Source organism: Drosophila suzukii, chromosome 3, assembly GCF_043229965.1.
Source record: "Drosophila suzukii chromosome 3, CBGP_Dsuzu_IsoJpt1.0, whole genome shotgun sequence".
NCBI classification, from domain to species: domain Eukaryota; kingdom Metazoa; phylum Arthropoda; class Insecta; order Diptera; family Drosophilidae; genus Drosophila; species Drosophila suzukii.
In genome coordinates, this window is record NC_092082.1 from 22,780,971 (window position 1) to 22,800,173 (window position 19,203).

Consider the following 19,203-nt stretch of genomic DNA (forward strand, 5'->3'; position numbering starts at 1 on the left):
CTTCACCCGCCTGCACACACAGATACTGCACACTCGCGCAAAGAGCTCTCTTCGCACGAATACCAAGGGAAAAACGAAGTGAAAACAGGGGGAGAAACCCGTTTGGGCTCTCTCTCTCCCTCGCTCGCTCTCTCTCTAGCCCACACAGATAGGCGAGCGGGCTATGTGGTGGTGCGCGGGCCCGTGGTTGTTGTTGCTCTTGCTGCGCTGTTTTTCGATTGTCGGTTGTCGTGTAATTCCCATTTGTCGTACACTTTGTAGTTGCTCAAGAAACTCATGTTAGTCTACTTTTGACTGTTACGCAGATTGTTCGTATCGTTCGTGTCCGCAGTGCCAGTGTGAAAATAGTGCTCTCTGCCCGCCGCTCGCCGTCGATCTGCGAGCTGGATTCGGAACTCGGAACTCGGAACTCGTAACTCGGAGTTCAGAGTCGGATTGAGATTCAGATACAGCGGCGCCCTCCTCGTCCTCCGGCTGCGCTGATCCATCCGCCAGCTCCTCCGTTCGATTCCATTGATTCTGGCCCGTAACGCCACCAAAACCCCCCGTCGGATTTACCGGATTTACCAGTGCCCAGTCGAGCGCCTGGCAATCGAACTGTTGGCCGAATTGGCATTGGCCAGCTCCTTTTAGCCGTCGGCAAGTGAAAAATCAGTGAAAAAATACGAAAAACTATACGACATAAGACCCCGGTACGGATCACCACCAAAAACTAGCTCGGATCAATCGCAGATCACCCCCGGATTATACATATACCCACAGATTATACACCTCCGTTTAGTGCGCGACTCCATCGGTGCATCGTAACTTTAAGATTTGCTTTATAGTTTTAGTTAAAAGCAGAAATTAATATTAAATGACAGTGCACAGTAATGAAACCGGTATCTGTTTAGTAATGGTGCGTATTCCAATTTGTTTTCAGTATTATTACTTGTAAGATGGCCCGTTTTAGCTTGTCTCTTGGCATTTGGAGTAGAGGCAATTAGATTGCACTCGGGCAAACCCGTTTCTTGGTCGCGAAATCCGCTTAAAGATCATCAGAAGTAAGCGAGTGCAACACATGTACTAGTGCACAAACAGTGGGATTACTCTCGGTTCTCTGGGTTCGAATGCCTTAGCATTTTGATTTGGCAAACGGAAGACATGGATTTAAAAATAAAACAGATCAAAATGTTCGGATCGAATGTACTGCCAAATCCGTGGGGAAATGTCAGGACCACAAGTGTGCTACATAAGCTGAACACACGAAAAGCAGTCTGCCAATTCGGAAAATCTCTTTTATCTGTGTCTTTGGTTGTTAACCAAGCTGGCAAGGTCACCACCTCCGTTCTTTTCCCTATAGCAGGCCCAATAGGATTTCGGCCACATTTTCTCCTCCCTGGCCATAATAATCCCGGTAACCCGATCCGCTGGCAAATATGACCAGCTAATATTGCCTCTGGGCCCAAATGTAATCACTTGCACTCGACACTCGAGCATATACACACACTCGATCGTCGAGTGCAAGAAGCAACTTGTGGCGCAACACGAAGGCTGAAACAGAATATCAAAAATATTAAATGCTCTTTAAGCAAACATGCCCAGTGACATGAATAGCTGTCATTCTATACCCTCCGCAATGGCTACCCGAAAATATAATAATTTCTTTTGGAGTCCAGATACATGGAGGCATAGCCTGCAGCTAGATGGTCGATAATCATCGGCGGCTGATTCAAAGAGCCAGTTGATAAGGCTGCCTATAGTGGATCCATCCATCCGTCCGGCAAACACCGGGAATTAATTTTTAATCGCATAGGGCCACTTGAGTTGTCACTTGATGAAAGCACGAGACGCAACAGCAACAGCAACAGCAACAGCAACACCGAATCCCAACAGCAACACATTGCGGCGGTATCAATCACGACCGATACAACATGCAGCTCTGTGACCGCCGGCCTGCGATAAAAATCGTATCTTACGCCTCGGATCATTTGTAAAATGTTAAACGGGAAGAGCGGCCCCAAGAAGTGGAGAAGTTAACCAAAGAGGCAGCGATAAACAAACCTGAAACTTGTTTGTCCCCCCATGTCGCATGTGCGAATGTGTACGTTGCTCTTGTCCACTGTTGTTGCTGTTGCAGTTGACTAAAAGTGTTGACAAAAGTGCGCGATAGGCTTATGTGCACACACTCACATACTATACCATACCATACCATACCATCCCATCCCATGCCATACTATATAGAGCCCCGATCCAGGCAGTCATTGGACAACTTACAATCAAATTGCTCTTAGGACGTTGCCGTTGCTGCTTGTCGATGTTGCTGGTTGTCGTTGCAGTTGTTGCTGTTGCCGTTGCCGCTGTCGTCGTTGGCAGCAATCGGCTGTGTAATTTAAATCAATGTTGTCAATCGAAAACATGATTTGTTGGTAATGGCGGCCCCACTTTGAAGATCGGCCAGGGGAAAGGGGTTCGAGGCCTGGAGTATTGGTGTTTGGGTCTCGTTTTATTGACTGAAGAAGACAGCGGTTCGGGATCTGAGTTCTGGTTCTGGTTCTGGGGATCTGAAGGGCCCGTGGACAGCAACCCACAACCCACTGGAGAGACTCGCTTATCGCGCTGATAAGGGGCTACGTTTTTAATTAAGTTTTAGTGCCAGCTGGTAGCAGGGCCCAGTAGACCCATGCCGTCTATGGGGCTTTTTATCCATCGCAAGAAGCAGCGCTTTAATGGGCCGCCATAAACTTGAGAAATGGATTCGAAGAGTCCAAAGTCGTATAATCAAATTTCTGAAATAAATATCGGAGAAGGGAAACTTTTTGGGAGAACATCGCTGTAAATTAGTCTCGTTTTGGGAATAGCTCTTAGTAGTTTTTATTTGGGTAAGGCTAATAATATTTATGTATTTTTATTTATTTAATTTTTAACAAAACAAAGAACTAGGATCTTTTTTTTAATCAGCACATGATGAAATCGTAGTTTTACCTACATTTATTAAATTCAACACCATTAGGATGCTTTCTTAAGATTTTAAAACCAAAATAATTTTAATAAGTCTACGAAAGTTTATTCAAAAGATTTAAGTTTTTTTAAACAATATTTTAAAGTAACTCGAACATATCTGTCTTGAATTTTCAATATATATTGCATATCCTATGTATCAATAAAATAAAAGATTTTATAAAATACCACTTTATTTTCTAATGATCACACTTTTTTGTTCAAACCTTTTTCCATTTGCAAAGGCTAGCATCATCCAGCCACAAAATATAACAAAAATATAGGAATAAAGTGAAAGGAAGACAGGAAATTAGGTGATATAAATATAAGTTTTTAATTAGGGGATACTCTTTTATTTTAGAAAATTAACCAACCACTTCCCTATCCCCTTCCACTTGCAGAATGCCGTTTCAACTCACCTTGCCACCTCGTCGCCCAACACGCCTCCAACCAACGCTCCGCAGAGTCCGCCCTCGACGCTGCCCACGCTCGCCTGTCCCGCCGCCCAGCCGCTGAGTGCTCCCGGGATCTCCGGGCCAGGCCACAGTGGCATGGTGACCTCGACGGTGCCGCCGGGCGCCCGCTCCACCTCGCCGTGCGGTCCGTCCGCCGGCCTGCCCGCCCTCTCGTTGGTCGGGGGCCCGCCTCCGGGACCGCACTCCTCCGCCCCCGGAGGAGCCCCGGCGCCCGGGGCGGGCAATCCGCCCAACCGCTGCTGTGATACCGGCCGCACCATCTACACGGATCCGGTCAGCGGCCAGACGATCTGCTCCTGCCAGTACGACATGCTCAACTACCAGCGCCTGGCCGCCGCCGGAGGAGTGCCCCTCGGCGTCTATCCGGAGGGCATGTCCGCCTACCTCTCCGGCATTGCGGCGGACCAGCCGCCGTTCTACGCCAATCCGGTAAGTGAGCTCAGGCAAGAAAAATCTGAAGAATTGGGGATATACGAGGGTCTTACACTGAGCCAAAACCGAGAGCAGAAGGCCAAAATGAAAATCTTGGAAAAATATACTTTGACTTTCATGGTTATAAAGATTTTACAATATTCTGATATAAATATAGGGCATCTAAAAAACATTTCAGAGAGGAAAGCCCGCTTGAAGGATTATTTTATTTTTAGGTTATCCTAAACTATAAATTTCATTTAAATTCAGATTACTTTGATATCTGTTTTTAAATATATTCAATTTCTAGTGATCATATCTACTATTCTAAGCTTCTAAAAATATTGTTCGCTGTGCACAATAAAGCCTGTTCATAAGTCATATACCCCGAACAATGGCGCAATAAATTTGTGAATTTGTCGACTCGAGGAGCGGGAGACCACCATCGAAGTTGAAGTCGCGTCGTCATTTGATCGTGAACCGAGTACCGAACACCGAGTACCGAGGGCCCCGTCTATGCTTCCGAACTTGTGCTGGCCTACAGCAGAGCCTCGCTTGGAGCGATTTGTCAGGCTGGGGGCCACGGGTCCCCGGGTCCCCGGGTCCCTGGTACTTAGGGCCTAAGCCTACGCCTGACCTTTCGTTCGCCCGGTGATATTTCAAGCCACATTGTGCAGGTCTCGCCTGGTCGGGAGTTGCGAAATATGGCTGGCTTAACTCGATCTGCAATTGAGTCGGGGATCCCTATCCCGCTGCACTGTCCGAATTCATGGACAATGGACTGGGGACTGTGGCACGTCTTGGTCACCACATGTCCGGCGCTTCGCCGTCGGCCCTTTGTTCGCCTCGCTTCTAATAGCATCATGTAATTTGCCTTTGTTTGCCAACAATTCTATTTGGACACAATGTTCTCGGGACCACATGCGGAGCCCAAGGACTGGACACCCAGTGGTTTGGATTGGTTTGGTTTGGTTATGGTTTGGGTTTTTGGCTCCGGCATGTGTTCCATTTCAGTCGAAAATTTAGGTGGAATCGGAGAAACTGCATTTACCAGTCAATCGAACTAGACACAATGTATTGACCCGGTTCCTTGTTTCCTTGTCTCATAAAATGTTTTGAGGAATGGGAGAGATGTAATTCAATGTGTATCTTATTTTTAATTGTCTGCAAAACTGTTAAGAGAATTGTAATTGAATGGGGCAAGACAATTACAGCAAAGGCAGTTGATTAATGTGCATAATGTACATTCCCTGAACTTGTTGAATTGCGGTGGAATTTGTCTTGAAATAGCTTAAAATTAGTTAAAAGTGGTTTGAAATATATTATAAATTAGTTGATGCATATTATAAAACTTCCCCTGCTTAAACTTCAAATGCCATTTAAAACGACTCAGGTATCTCCTCCAAATGATGTGTTCAAATTTGTCTCCGAATCGGTGGGCTTTCGGCCCTCCTTTGTCGAGGCCTCCTAACAGCGCCCATTAAATATGATCCGATAAAATGTCGCATTCAGAAGTGAACACATAAATTTATTTGCTTACAAGCCAAAAAGAAAAAAGTCTAAAAGCTGACGGCACTCGGGGCAAAAAGAAACAGAAGCAGAACTCGAAACGAGCTGACGACTGTGAAATTGAAACTGGGAGTTTAATGAATGGCCCGTTGAGTATTTAGAATGCCACTACTGGAGATGAAGTGGCAAACTGTATAGGCATACGGATCGGGAAATAGCTGGCTCTGCATAAGTAGTTGCTGTGACTAAACGCGGGTGGAACGAATATACTTTTTGCTGATCTCTGTAAACGCTAATGTGGGATTAAATATTATCGCCGCCAGGTAATTTAAGTGCAATCGCTGTCCACCATTGGTGTTTCGCCTAATCAAACACATGCTCGATAAAAAATTCAAAACGAAATTTGCATTTGAACTGGTTTACTTCGAGGGAATAATGTGATAAAATTAGAGAACCAGTCTGCTCTGCCGGCCAGTAGCTGGCACTTTGTATAAACTTAGCCATTGTCCGCGAAACAAATTATGAAAGTCGCAGCAAAAAGCATCGATCAGCCCGTAATCGCGATCGATCGCAATCTCTCGATTGCGGGGCATTATATTTTTATCCGGACGCTGACACAGCAATTTAGCAGGATGTGATTGAAGTGTCGTGTGTTCGGGGCACTTGAGATCACAGAGGATTTACAGGGCCGTATTGATGGCAGCGTTTAAAGTCAGAACAGGTCGGGTCGTGGCATCTGCTAAATAAATCATCCGGGTCGTAATTAGTCACTTCAGCCGCCGGCGCTAAACTGGAGCGATTTCTCTCCGCCGTATAGATACGGATATGTAGATACAGCCTAGTTGTAAAAGTGTCTGCTCAATGCGGTGGATTCATTACTTTGACACGAGCTGTCAAGCGGCTGTCAGTTTGCCGCAGCGCGGGAATATATATCCCGCTCCCAAAAACTCCGAGTGCGACTCCGGTTCGAGTTTGAAGGTGGATGACGACGACAACTCCGGTGGATGAGATGGCGATGGTGCACCGCTGTCATTTCGAATGGCAAGATACATTTGAAGAGCGCCGCCCGCTAACAAATAGGCCGAACCAGGGCCGCGCCCGGTGTTTTCCCTCCTTCGCTTTTCCGTTTTCCCGTTTTCCCATTTCCCGGTCCCCGTCTCGGTTTTTCATCTAGTGTTTTTGGGGGCGTCGACGGCCGATGCCGCCTCGTACCTTATTAATAAATTTGTCAACACGCAAGTGACAGCCTGTCAGGCTGTCCGCCCTTAGATCATCCCATTCCATTCCGCTCCGTTCATCCGTTTATCTGTTTATCCTTAAGTCCGAAATTGACTTCGACCTCGGCGCATATGTTGCATCCTGCACTCGCTGACACTCGGAGAAATTAATTTTGTTAATTGCCGAATGTCTGCCTTAATTTAAAATGGGTCTTTTGTTGGTTTCCTATAGCTGTACTTTTTGGAAATTATATTTGGTTGAGAGAAAACTGGCAGTTAATAGAGACAATTGGGTGTTTGACTTTAAGGTAATGCCTCAGCTGCTCTCCCAATTCAATTATATTGAGCCGGAAATGTATATTTGTGCTCCATATTTGTTTGATTAAAATATTTTATTGCATACTTTTAGACAGCTTTAGAAGTGATTCCAAATCTTAAGAGATTTATATAACTAAACTGTGTAATTTGAAGATTGTATATTTGTTTTTATGCAAAGTGGATATGATAATCTAGAAATAACACTCATATGTTGAGGTGCACCAAAGAAAAACAAAGGATGTTAGGGCCTAAACCACATATTTTCCTTTTGGCAAATTTTAAGTGCACTCACTTTCAAAGTCTAATGAGTGGCCTCCCCAGCTACACTTAAACTTTCCCCACGCGGGGCATTTTCGCAGAGCTCCTGGAGCCTTTTCCACCCGAATACGAACACTCAGGCCTCCCAAAAACAGGGCGGATGGGTGTTTTTAGACACTTGACGCCGGGCAAGTAGCCAAAATGGTATATTGACTTTTCCCCAGTTTAAGTGCCGCAACATCATCAACGACAACAATGCAAGCATGAAATTTCACACTCGACAACATAGTCGCACTGGGTTTTCGCCCCAACAAAGGACTGCCTGTGCCTGGCTGGCTCAAATGTGCGGTATACGCTCATATCCTGTGGGAGCTACAAAAACTTTTGCCCCCAGCAAGTTTGCTACGTTCTACAAAATGTAGCAGAAAGCAACTACAAATCGGACCACCCCCTCTCGCTTGGCACCGAACTGAAAACTGAAGCGAACCGAACGGAACCCACTCCAGATATCACACTCTGGCATTATAGAGAAAACAACCCCGAGATACTACGGCCAGCCTCCCGAATTCGAGTTCCCAGCTCCCATCTCCCGATCCTGGAACATCCTGCTCCTTGGAACCTTGGCTACATGCACTGATTTGTCAACTTTTGAAAATGTCGAAGTGTTGTCGTGTTGTTTTGGGGGTTGCTTTTCTAATGGCAAGGTGACGGCTAGTGGGTGGTGGGGAGTTCTATTCAAGGGGTGGGGACTTGAGTTAGGAGGTTGTGTGCCAAAGTACTAAATACATTTACTGCTCGCACCAATCTCATTGTTGTTGCCGTAAGTGTTGTGGAAAGTTTTTGTGTTGCTGCCGTTGTTGTTTGGCTTTTTGGCAAAGTTGAAAATGTTCGTTAACAGTAAATTTTGCACTTTTATATGGGTGGCAAAGGAAAAAGGAAGCCCGGCGCCTTGGTGTTGGTGCTGTGTGTGTACTCTGTGTGTGTGACGGCCTGAATGGCCGCCCTGCCTACAACAAACAAATTAGCAGTCATGGCAACGCATACGAACAACGCACAAACAAACAGGCAACACGACCAGCAACAAAAGCAACTTCGACACCAACAACAGCAACCTCAGTGGTACAACTTTATAAGCGAGTTGTGAAAAAAAGTGTCATGGGGAGTTGGGAGCTCCAGTTTTAAAAGGGGAACAGAGCGAGGGTGCACCGAGGAAAAATTTTATAACAAACTGAAATTCCGTATCTCACACAATATAACAACCATATATCTTTAAACTTAAAATGGGATAAACTCTTTCTTAAACAAAAACAAAAACTCTTTAAAATGTATAATATTTTAAAGATCATTCTTCTCGAAAATTATAATCCCTTTCTTATAGATATACTAAGAAACACTTGCTTTCAGTGTAGATTAGCTCTCCTAGCACAGAACGCATTCTTTGGCGCGACTCAAACTCCACGCTGTCGTCAATTTCAATTTCAATTTCGATTCCGACTCCCATTCAAAGTACGAATCCGATTCCAATTCCGATTCCATTCATTCTTCGCTGTACAGGCGGGAATGCGGCGGGCAAACGTGCGTTTATTTTTAAATCGAAGCAGCAATTAATTAACTCGACCCGTCATTACGCGCATCGCTCAAATCGTGGCGCATCAGGGCGACAGACCACAGGAGCCGGAGGCCCCTCAAGACCCCCGGTTCCACAAAACGGATCCCGACCATATAATCCAACGGGCCTGGCCCATTGACGTTTGGCGTGAAGGGAACACAGTCGCAGAATTTCCTTGGTAATGAAGACAAAGTCCCATTTTAATTTGAATTATTTAATTTGCTGGCAGACAGGAGGTGGAAGTGGGGAATACACTAGGGACCAGGGACCTGGGAGCCGGCAAACCGCACTTCCCGATGCGTGAAACGACGCACTCCGGTTGTTAAGATCCAGCGGATCAGACATCCAACCACTTGAGGTCTTGCGGCCAACAGTGGTCACTCATTCATGTTCTTGTAGTGTCCAGTGGGCGGGGAAAGTTTCTCGAGCTTGTTCCACTCATATTCTGACTTTTGCTCACAGTTTCCTAACCAAATATTAGCTTTGCCTTCACGGCGATGATTAATGGGAAATGTTAACAGGCCTAATATAAGAGGTTATTATGGGTTCTTGTGGGATATCGGATTTCGATTTGTTACTAGCCAGCTTATTTGCAGTCCTCCCTTTAAGGTATAGATATATTATAGGTATATTTGATTAATATTATTCATTTCTAACATCTTAACCATTTCTATAGAAATACAAAATGAAATCCCATTTATTTACCAGAGATATTTAAAGAAACCAGTGGGCAAAGGTCGAAATCTATCCCACACACAATTTACAAACCGAGGGAACAAGCTCTAGTGCCAAAACTACAAACATTTTGCAAATGCATAAACATTGTTGCGGAAGAACAAGCTATCGACAATATGCGATCTGCGCTACAGAGCGCTTTTACAATTGCAGTTGTCGTCGCCAGTGGTAATGCAATATTTAACTCGAAAACGAGTTGCATCTGTGCGGTGGCTGTGGATGTTGCTGCTGCAGATGTTGCTGCTGCTGCTGCTGCTGCAACTGTTGCATCGAAGTATTGGTTATAATAAACGCAGACGCAAACATGTCGAATGTTGTTAATATTAACCGCCGCCAGCGCAAAAATCCCGGCACGGGTGCGTTTTCCACCAGAAAACCAAGCCGAATCGGGCTGCATTAGCTTGGTAGTAGCTACTGTTGCTCCGTGGAGATACTTTACTTTAGCTGGTAGCCAACCGGCAACAATTTATTATATGCGCTTTGCCCGCATCGACATGGCCTACACGCACTCGCTGCCAAACACGCACGACACAGATTCGGATTGGGATTCGGGATTAGGGATGGGGATCCCATCCTCAGCCCCGACTTTTGGGGCTCCACAATTCCCGTGATAGCCGGGCGTGATTATTGTAAAGGTTGTAAAACGTAAACCGGTTTCGGGCTCGGCTCGCATCGAGCTTCCATTGAGAAATAGGAGCAGCCCGTGTAATTTAATATAGTCTGTCCCGAAATCGCTGTCCATGTTCGGCTAACTGACTTCTGCACTGGCAAGGAGTCAGAGAAAGAAAGACTCCACTCAGAAAATAATGTACATTTTTGCCAGTTAAAAAACAACAAACGACATACATATATTTATTCGAAAAAGTCCACCCATAGCATACCCACTCAGTCGAAATAGAATGAGGTATCATATCTCTTCTAACCGAAGACGGGAAGAATTATTTGGATCTACGGTTCAATTCCAATCGAAACAGCTTGGAAGAGCTTTTTGTGTCACTTAGAAGAATTCACTCATATTATTTCTATTAGACATTAATCGTATATCGTAAGCAGTGTAGACACTGGTTGGAATGTAATGATCAGTGTTACTATCGATTAGCTTGTAAGCTTTAAATGGGAGATACAAAAGTCCATCACTTTTATAACCGGAATCAGCTGGGCTATATCACTCAGTTGTTTCTGACAAATTGCTGTATTATTTGATCAATTAAAAATAATGTGCTCCCTAAGTGCGAGTTATAAAGCAATAACTTAATCTCTAAAACGTTTTCCAAGGGTAATTCAAAAGTGCATTCGTTTACTGTATATTGGAGAGATGGTTATTATTATTTTTCCGAGTTTCGGACCTGTCAAAGGGCCTTGGCCCTGCAGTTGGCCTGGCCCTCGAGATCTGTGGCTGTTGCTTTTGCTGTTTATCAGTCTATCGCCGCTGTACTCGCACTTACCACATGCTGGGCAGCCAAGCAACCAACCAGTCCCGAAACCTTTTGGCCAGCTCCAGACCCGGACCCCGGGAACGACTCCTACTCCTACTCTCACTACCAGTCGATGGTCGGCGATAGCGATGTTGCAACAGCAACAGCAACATTTTCGTGTTGGCGACATAAAAATATTTCCGCTTTGCAGCAATCTGGCGCAGACGCTCGTCGCGACACCGAGACAATAGATTTTGGGACCTGCATCCGATGCGAGCATCCTGCACTCGTCCTGCGGTGCCATGTAGATCCGTATCGGGCTCGTTCTCATTGATTTCGCATCTTGTTTTCGTACCCCCGCTGGTTTTCGGCCGGCGACTATTTGCAACATGCCTGTCATAACTGCGGCGGCGGCTTTCCGAATCGCCTCCACTGACGAATATGCGTCGAGTACTATATGGTATATAGTATAGCGTTTTAGTGCTCCAGCAGCTGCCTCTGTCACTCCACCATTATCGCCTTAACAACTGGCGAATGTCGCAGCGAGTTGGGACAAGACGCGCAGAGATAATTGTCGTGTTTTACTTAATCAGCGCTCTATATTACACGCCTGTCCCACGCCTATCAGTGCCAAAGTCTGTGTTCCTAAATGTTTTCTCTGGTTCCCCAGTGTGATTCCAATCGGGTGTCTAATGGCGAAATGTGCATGTAGCAGTGGCGCGATTAAGGGGCAATCGCTGACAACTCCAAACGCAGTGCTCCTAAAGTCACTGCCAGAGTCACGACATGCCCACATGCTCGCCTGATGCTGGTCAGATTGTTTCGGGCTTATCACTTCACTCTGTGGCACAGTGGGGCTAAATTTACGTTCTTATTAAGAAATCTATTCTATTAAAATTTCAAGGAAAAAGTACTTTCAAATATACTAATATATTAAGTACCATTTTCGTATTTAAGGTACTTCAAAAGCATACAAATTATTATAACAAAACCAGTTATCTTTCATTTTTCTCAGCACCCATACCCACTGTTCGCTGTTTTCTCTGATAAGACAGACACATAACAAGCCATCCATCGACTCAAAAATAAACTCAAAGACGTCTTAATGATTTGTTAAACATGATTCTTAATAATTTTGGTTCAAGGTCTGGCCCATTGCTCTCGGGTTCAAGCTAAAATCAGAAATTCGTCTAGAAATTAGTCTGAAATTATAAATAACAAAGCCACTAATCGGTTATCTCTGTTTCTTTTTTCCTACAGGCTGGCATCGATCTGAAGGAGAACCTGGTGGCCGGAGCATCGCCCTGGCCATATCCCTCGATGTATCACCCATACGACGCGGCCTTCGCCGGTTATCCGTTCAACAGGTGAGGATTAGTCATAGTTTGGCAGAAAGTGCGAGTACGACAGATACTTCCCCCATTCCCATTCCCATTCCCATTCCCTTTTCCAATCGATAAACCCCGATGGTGGTCCGCTGAAAGGCGTCGATCGGAACGTGAGCGGGATTGGGATTGGGATTGGACCCGGGATTGGGCTTGGGATTGGGATTGAGGTGCTGCAGGTGCGTGCAGGTGTATTTAAATTTAAATGCCGGCTCGGAAAAGTGCGTTCGAATAGTAAAAGTCTGGCATATTGGCACGCAGGCCCAGTGGCATTCGAATTTCGAATTTCCATTACCAGCCGGCAATTTATTCGCTTGTAATTGATCGTTTGCACGTCGGCGGGCTGCTTCCGCCGATCGCAGTGGAGCGCACCTCCAAAATCGGAGAAAAACCACAAGCACACTGCAGTGGCCAAACCAAAGTGACATAAATTTCCAAACACAATTGCCGGTTAAACAATCGACAACATCCCGTCACGTCACCTCACGATCGGACAGGTACAACGCTGGGCCCATTGTTTCCCCTGTAATTGACACTCATAACAAAATTTGATAGTTGACTCATGCAGCTACTGTTGATGTTGATATCGATGCGTTGTTGTCTATCGACTATACCCCGTACATCGTACATATTCGCCATAAATCAATTTTGAGTTATTTCGCCGTGACGTGCTGGTAGTTGGCGAATTCGATTCAAAATTCAGGAGGAATACGCGCGGCCCCACCTATAATATTTCGTTGTTTTTGTGCCCCGCAGCAGCATTACGAACTTACGGAGCGTTGGGGGCGTTGTTGTCGTCACCAATCATTTACAGCGCTGATAGGAAAATTAAAAAAATGTATTCAGCTGTCAGGTGATCAAAGGCAGAGTGCCTGTCTGCGCAGGTGTTTCGCATTCAAACTTAAATTAATTAATGCAGCGGACCCAGAGTCGTTCCCATATAGCATCCAGTTGACATCGTTGTCATCCTCTCCGCTCTCTGTTTGGATCGGATCGGATCGGGCAGCTGTCTGAAAACTACAAATGAGACAGCTACACATGTATGCGATGCGATGGCGATGGGTATTTCTCTCCCCCGTCGGTATTTTGCATTCCACGCACTGCAAAAAAATATAACATATTTCTTAGGTCCGGGAAGTTTCAGGTTTCAAAAAACTATCCAGTGAAATATTTTACTTCCGAATAATATATACATCACACTTAAAGGCAAAAAACCTCTTCGTCACTTTTTTCTAAAAAACAAGTTGGGAATTATAAGTCTAGAACAAAAGCTGCACTCCACACACTCCTAAATCAGGGATGTTATCTGCTTATCCGAAACAAAAACACTTTTTTTGCAATGAAATAAAATGCAATCCTTAAGATTAAAGGTCACTACTCCAAATTTTCTAAAAAACAAGTTGAGAATTATAACGATAGAACAAAAACTTGCAGTAAAGTCGTTCCATTTTGTAAGGCAACCTTGTTTATTTTAAACATAGTTTGAAGGCACCTTATCCCCCAGTGTAGTGAAGCATTGAGGCATATATGTATTTACACTCTGTTCCGCGATGTATATATACCAATATACTAAAAACGTTCATGTTAACTGCCCACAAAAAGCGATAAAGGACAGTTGTCGTCCGAGAGGCATGCGGCAACATTCGACCATCGACCATCGACCACCGATGGCACAGTGGGATGGGGAGCAATGTGTCAGACCGCAAACTGCACGGGCATAAATGTTCGGGCCCATGCAAATGCGTTTATGATGAACAAATTTAACGCAAAACAAAGCCGCCCGCCCACCGTCCCTGGAGAGTTTAACAAATTGCAACAATTGTTCGGCCCGGCGCATATTTAAAGAACTCCAAACGACCTGGCAACAGCTGGGTCTGCATTCCATTCCGGCCTTAATCACCTGCTGGCAATTCGGGGAATGGTTGGACTTGGGTCTCTGGGTTCCCGTTCCCTTATCGCGCAAATGATGTCCGCACCAGACTTGAAAACCCCGTCTAATTTGGCTCTTTCTTTCGATTTCTTGCAGCTACGGCATGGATCTGAACGGGGCCAGGAGGAAGAACGCCACCCGCGAGACCACCTCCACCCTGAAGGCCTGGCTGAACGAGCACAAGAAGAACCCCTACCCCACCAAGGGCGAGAAAATAATGCTGGCCATTATCACCAAGATGACGCTGACGCAGGTGTCCACGTGGTTCGCCAACGCGAGAAGAAGACTGAAAAAGGAGAACAAGATGACCTGGGAGCCCAGGAATCGCGTCGACGACGACGATGCCAATATCGACGATGACGACGATAAGAACACGGAGGACAATGATCTGCTAGGTAAGATAGGAACCGCACTCTATAAGCTCCTTAAGGGTATAGCTCTGAAAGCACAGGGTTCGAAAGACCCATTACACTTTCCACTTTCTCATCAAAATATATTGCATAGCATCTTAGATAAAGTTGTTGACCTTTACCAACTTAGAAATTAGTTTTCAAAACGGTATACTTGAAAAAAAGCTTAAAATCATGCGTTTTAAAGCATTTTAAGCAGTGGTCAACAGCAGAGGCAGCTCAGACTGTCCCATGGGATACGAATGCTCTCTGCCGACGCTCTACCACAGTTATACTCATTTAACACTCATTTATTTTAAAAACGTACATTGCTATATAAAGTTAAAGCTAAGTTGATGGTAATTGAAAGAAAGTATAAAAGAAAGGGTTTAGTAGTATTGTTGAAACACATTAGGGTTTCTTAAAATAGGCCACTATTCCGCCCTTTAAAGTAGGCAACTAAAATCTTTTTTTTATTTTAACCTTCTACAAACTTTAAAATATTATCTTGAGCTACCTCTAATTGTTTCCCCTCTCTCTCTTCCCCTTGCAGACGCCAAGGACTCCGGCGTGGGCTCCACGGACGACAAGGACCGTTCCGGCCGCCTGGCCGACATGATGGCCGACCGCCCCGGGGAGAGCAACAACAGCGAGTGGTCCGAGTCGCGGCCAGGATCGCCCAATGGATCACCGGACCTCTACGACCGCCCCGGCAGCATGCCACCGGGCGCCCACCCCCTCTTTCACCCCGCCGCCCTGCACCACCACTTCCGGCCGCCGGCGGGATCGCCACCGGACATCGCCGCCTACCACCACCACCAGCAGCAGCTGCTGCAGCAGCACCAGCAGGCGCAGCAGAACTCGCTGCAGACCGCAGTGGGGGGCACGGCGAAGCCGAGGATCTGGTCCCTGGCCGACATGGCCTCCAAGGACAGCAAGGACTCGAGCTCCGGGGCCAAGGACAGTCTGCCCGAGCTACCGCCTGCGCATCCCGGCTTCTATGGTCATCCAGGTCAGCAGCCCTCGCCGGGGAAGATTCTATCGCCCCTGGCCGCCCGGATTCCCAACTACTCGCCCTACGTCCGCCCGGACCTGTACCGAGGATTCTACGGACCAGCTGCGGCGCACCTGAGCGCTCCCACGCAGGAGTTCCTCGAGCATCAGCGCAGCTTTGGAGCCAGCCTGGCGGCCCACAACGGACCACTCGGAATGAATCCGCTGCTGTGGAAGGCGGCGGTGTCGGGAGCCGCCAATGGACCCCACTTCGCACCGCTCAGCCTGACCACTTCGGGTGGCTCCGGCGGAGCCCAGCAGGTGGCGCCGCCGCCCGTGGCCTCGCCCTCCGCCTCCAGTTCGTCCTCCTCGATGGGCTGCGATGTGGTCCACATACCCACGAGCAGCGGCCAGTCCGCGGCCCAGCACATGATGGGACCAATATCCAGCAACTCCACCGCCTCGTCATCCAGTTCGCACTCCGGAAAGATATCGCCCGGCGTGAATGTGACCTCGCTGAGTGCAAAGCCATGACATCCATCGGCGGCTTCTCCGGATCCGGCCGCCCCCGTGGCCTCTCCCATTTCCGCCTTCCGCTCGCTGATCGCCTTCCGGGAGCAGCAGAAGCTCACGCTCCTGCGCCCGTAGTCACTTCCAGTTTCGAATCAGATACAGATACAGACGCAGACGCAGATACCAAATCCGATTTCGACTTCGAGGCCCGGGCTTGAAAGGTATAATTACACTTTCGGACAATAATTTACAATGTGATTATTCGGTATTTTGATTAACGCCGCTTATACCAAATAGCAAGCAAAATGAGAGGGAAAAACCAGCTGAAATGCAGCGGTTCCTTTGGCATGGGCCCCCAAAAATGAGTAAACCAATAAAATTCGACAAAAAAAAATGTAATGAAAAACCGAACCGCTGCCCCAGACGTTGTGCAATTTTGTGGAGAAGATAATCCAAAAACCATTTGAAGATACGTTAATTTAATTACATACAACTTATGCAATCAGAGCTTATAGGATGTAAATTGGAAGATATATAGCAGGGCGACATCAATGAATACATACATACCCGACCACTAACATATAACCGAGACGGCAGATCAGAAACACCCACTAAATTATAGAAGCACAATTCCTGGCAGCTAGGTCCACTTCTATCACTTCCGTAGATTTCATTATATCGTTTTTACCCTTCCCTCCGATTTGAGTTCGAGGCCAGCGGAACTTTGAAAGGCCCTGTGGGAGGACCCGAAACATATCAACCCAAGTCTGCTGAAACCCCCAACCCTCCCCATCCCAACCGACCGAGCCCAAACCCAAGCCAAATGTACACGAGCAATCATTGATTTAGCTGTTATTGTTTTTTCGTCTTAAGTTACCAATTTGTTCCTGTCGTTTATAAATATAATTTATTTTACTTCGTATGTACCATAATTTTCTACGCGTGTAATTATTTCCTAAACTAGAGATCCATGTATTGCTGTACTTTATGCACAAGTTGTAAGTATGTAAGCTCGCGTAATTGTAGCGCCCTAAGCGTAGTGTAAATTAGTAAAACTGTATATACTTATAATAAAAGAACGATAATGAGACACATTAAACAAAAGCCACAATTATTGGTATAAATAAACACAATTGCATTTCATTATTTCAACGGGAGCTAACTTTCTAAATGATGGGGTCATCTTTATAGGTAGTTAATAAAAATCACTTTATATCCATGAAATACTTGTAGTTATATAATGTTTGCCTACTTTTCTTATAAAGAAGTCTAGACTGCATTTAATGGGACAGCTTACCAGTGCTTTTCGGTTTCTTTTTTTAATTCAAATAAATCCGAAATGAAAATAAACCAAGCTAAACAAAAATTTGAAGTTTCCACTAAAAAATACTTTTGATGAGGTTTGTATTTGCAAACCAATCACCACAAAATCCACTAGTGAAAGAAAATACCTGATAGCCCAACAAAAATATATAATTAAAAAAGTGCAAACAACAGCTATAACATTTAATCGAAGAATATATAACACAAGAACAAAGAGGTGTTAATAAATTGGAACACAAACGAGAACCGACGGTTCGTTTCATTTCCTTTCGCATATGCATAATACAGTCTTGTTTTATTGGTTAATCATAGACAGTCTCATGTGGTGATTTAAGGGCTTGCGATGGTGTACGATAAGCCGAAGAAAAAACAATATTTTGCTATAAACGTGTTTTCCTGTGTCGCTGACCGGAAACGCATTCGCCGACATAAACAGAACAAGAGCAAAGTGAGCAGAAAACTTATGAATGGAGGTAACAAAAGGCGGTATATGGAATGGAGTGACTGGAGCGGGCCAGGGGTTAATAAACCCTACAAGTTATTTATGGCCTTCCATTATCGGCTATCGAAGCTCGATTTGCTGGGACTCATCTGTGGTTAAGTAAGAGAGATTGGAGCTACAAGAGATGTGGCATCCTTTCGATATCAGTAAGGGATAAAGTATATTTATGATGACTTTAACTTTTTGCAATATCATTTTATAGCTTTTGGGTGGACTAAGATAGTGTCCTTCATACTACTTCTTGAACTAACTAACTAAGTACGTTGTCAAATGGAATGTTCGAACCCTGTTTCTCACTTTTCCACCACTAATGCTTCGAAAATTGGATCATACCCCCACACTCAATCGCATAACAAATGACCTGTTCCGAAAGCATTCAAACATATTAATTTAGTTGTTAAACAAATATGAATCGAGCATTCCTGTTTGGCCTGCAGTCGAAATGCCTTTTGGCTCCCGTGAAGGCCGTTTTTATAGATCCGACTCAATTCGAGTAGCGTAATCTGGGCTATTGAATAGGAAAAAACCAGTAGCACACAAAGGCGGTCCCCGAATTTTAAGCTGACATCGGTTTTTATGGAGTAGATTATTAATTCACGGGTACAGCTCTTTGTTGCATTGTGGCACCGTACAAAAGCCTTACTCAAAAGTAACAAATCCATATTGTCAGCGCCGTTAAGACTCAATCGTCATTGGAAATTGGAACGGATTTCGGTTGTCAGCTTAAATCAATCGTGTATCTTCTTATAGTTTTAGAGGCGGAATGATTTAATTATTGTAGAGCGATGCACATAATTTCCATCACAAAACACAACTTTCTTCCCAACAAATTGTTTATTCTCAGCCAGCTTAGGGAAATTCCAATGTTATTGGTAGTGTCTCCATTTGGACCCCGCGTCTTTAATCGGTTTACAGTATTCTCAAAGCCCAGATCCAATAGGTAGGCCATATATACCCACGTTTTATTGAGAAACTGTCGACATTCGAAAAGTCACGGCCTTTATGCTTTGCCAGCTTAAGCGTGTTTTCTATTGTTTGTCTAAAATTGTTTAAGCTTACACTGGTCATGGAAGTTACGATATTTCGGGGTAAGGAATGCAGAATTTGTTAAATAAAGTAAAGTAATATTATAGTACCTAAAACTAATTATAATGTTTCGAACGAGAAACTGCATTTTATAAATATTATTTGCAGAACTTGTGAGTGAAATTATAGGTGTCTTGTAGGTCTCACCTGAAACC

General features: G+C 45.1%; 1 protein-coding gene across 3 annotated transcripts; it reads left to right on the forward strand.

The window, feature by feature from the left end:
* Positions 1 to 435: 435 nt before the first annotated feature.
* mirr (iroquois-class homeodomain protein mirror) lies at positions 436 to 17,270 on the forward strand. Of its 3 annotated transcripts, none has more exons than XM_036815737.3 (5): positions 436 to 898; positions 3,381 to 3,884; positions 12,188 to 12,294; positions 14,339 to 14,637; positions 15,185 to 17,270. In XM_036815737.3, exons 1-5 carry the CDS (start codon positions 857 to 859, stop codon positions 16,156 to 16,158), a joined length of 1,926 nt encoding a protein of 641 aa, XP_036671632.3. In that variant the 5' UTR covers positions 436 to 856; the 3' UTR covers positions 16,159 to 17,270. The 3 variants fall into 3 exon arrangements, with proteins under 3 accessions (XP_036671632.3, XP_070851820.1, XP_036671633.3); XM_070995719.1 differs by lacking the exon at positions 436 to 898 and adding an exon at positions 1,022 to 2,861; XM_036815738.3 differs by lacking the exons at positions 436 to 898; positions 3,381 to 3,884 and adding an exon at positions 10,633 to 10,788.
* The last annotated feature ends 1,933 nt before the right edge of the window (positions 17,271 to 19,203 follow it).

Excerpts from the sequence above, each read along its gene's own strand:
- mirr (XM_036815737.3), top strand. The coding sequence starts at position 857 with ATGACAGTGCACAGTAATGAAACCGGTATCTGTTTAGTAATG. Across the intron at positions 12,295-14,338 it reads GCCGGTTATCCGTTCAACAG|CTACGGCATGGATCTGAACG; the intron begins GTGAGGATTAGT and ends GATTTCTTGCAG. Across the intron at positions 14,638-15,184 it reads GGAGGACAATGATCTGCTAG|ACGCCAAGGACTCCGGCGTG; the intron begins GTAAGATAGGAA and ends TTCCCCTTGCAG.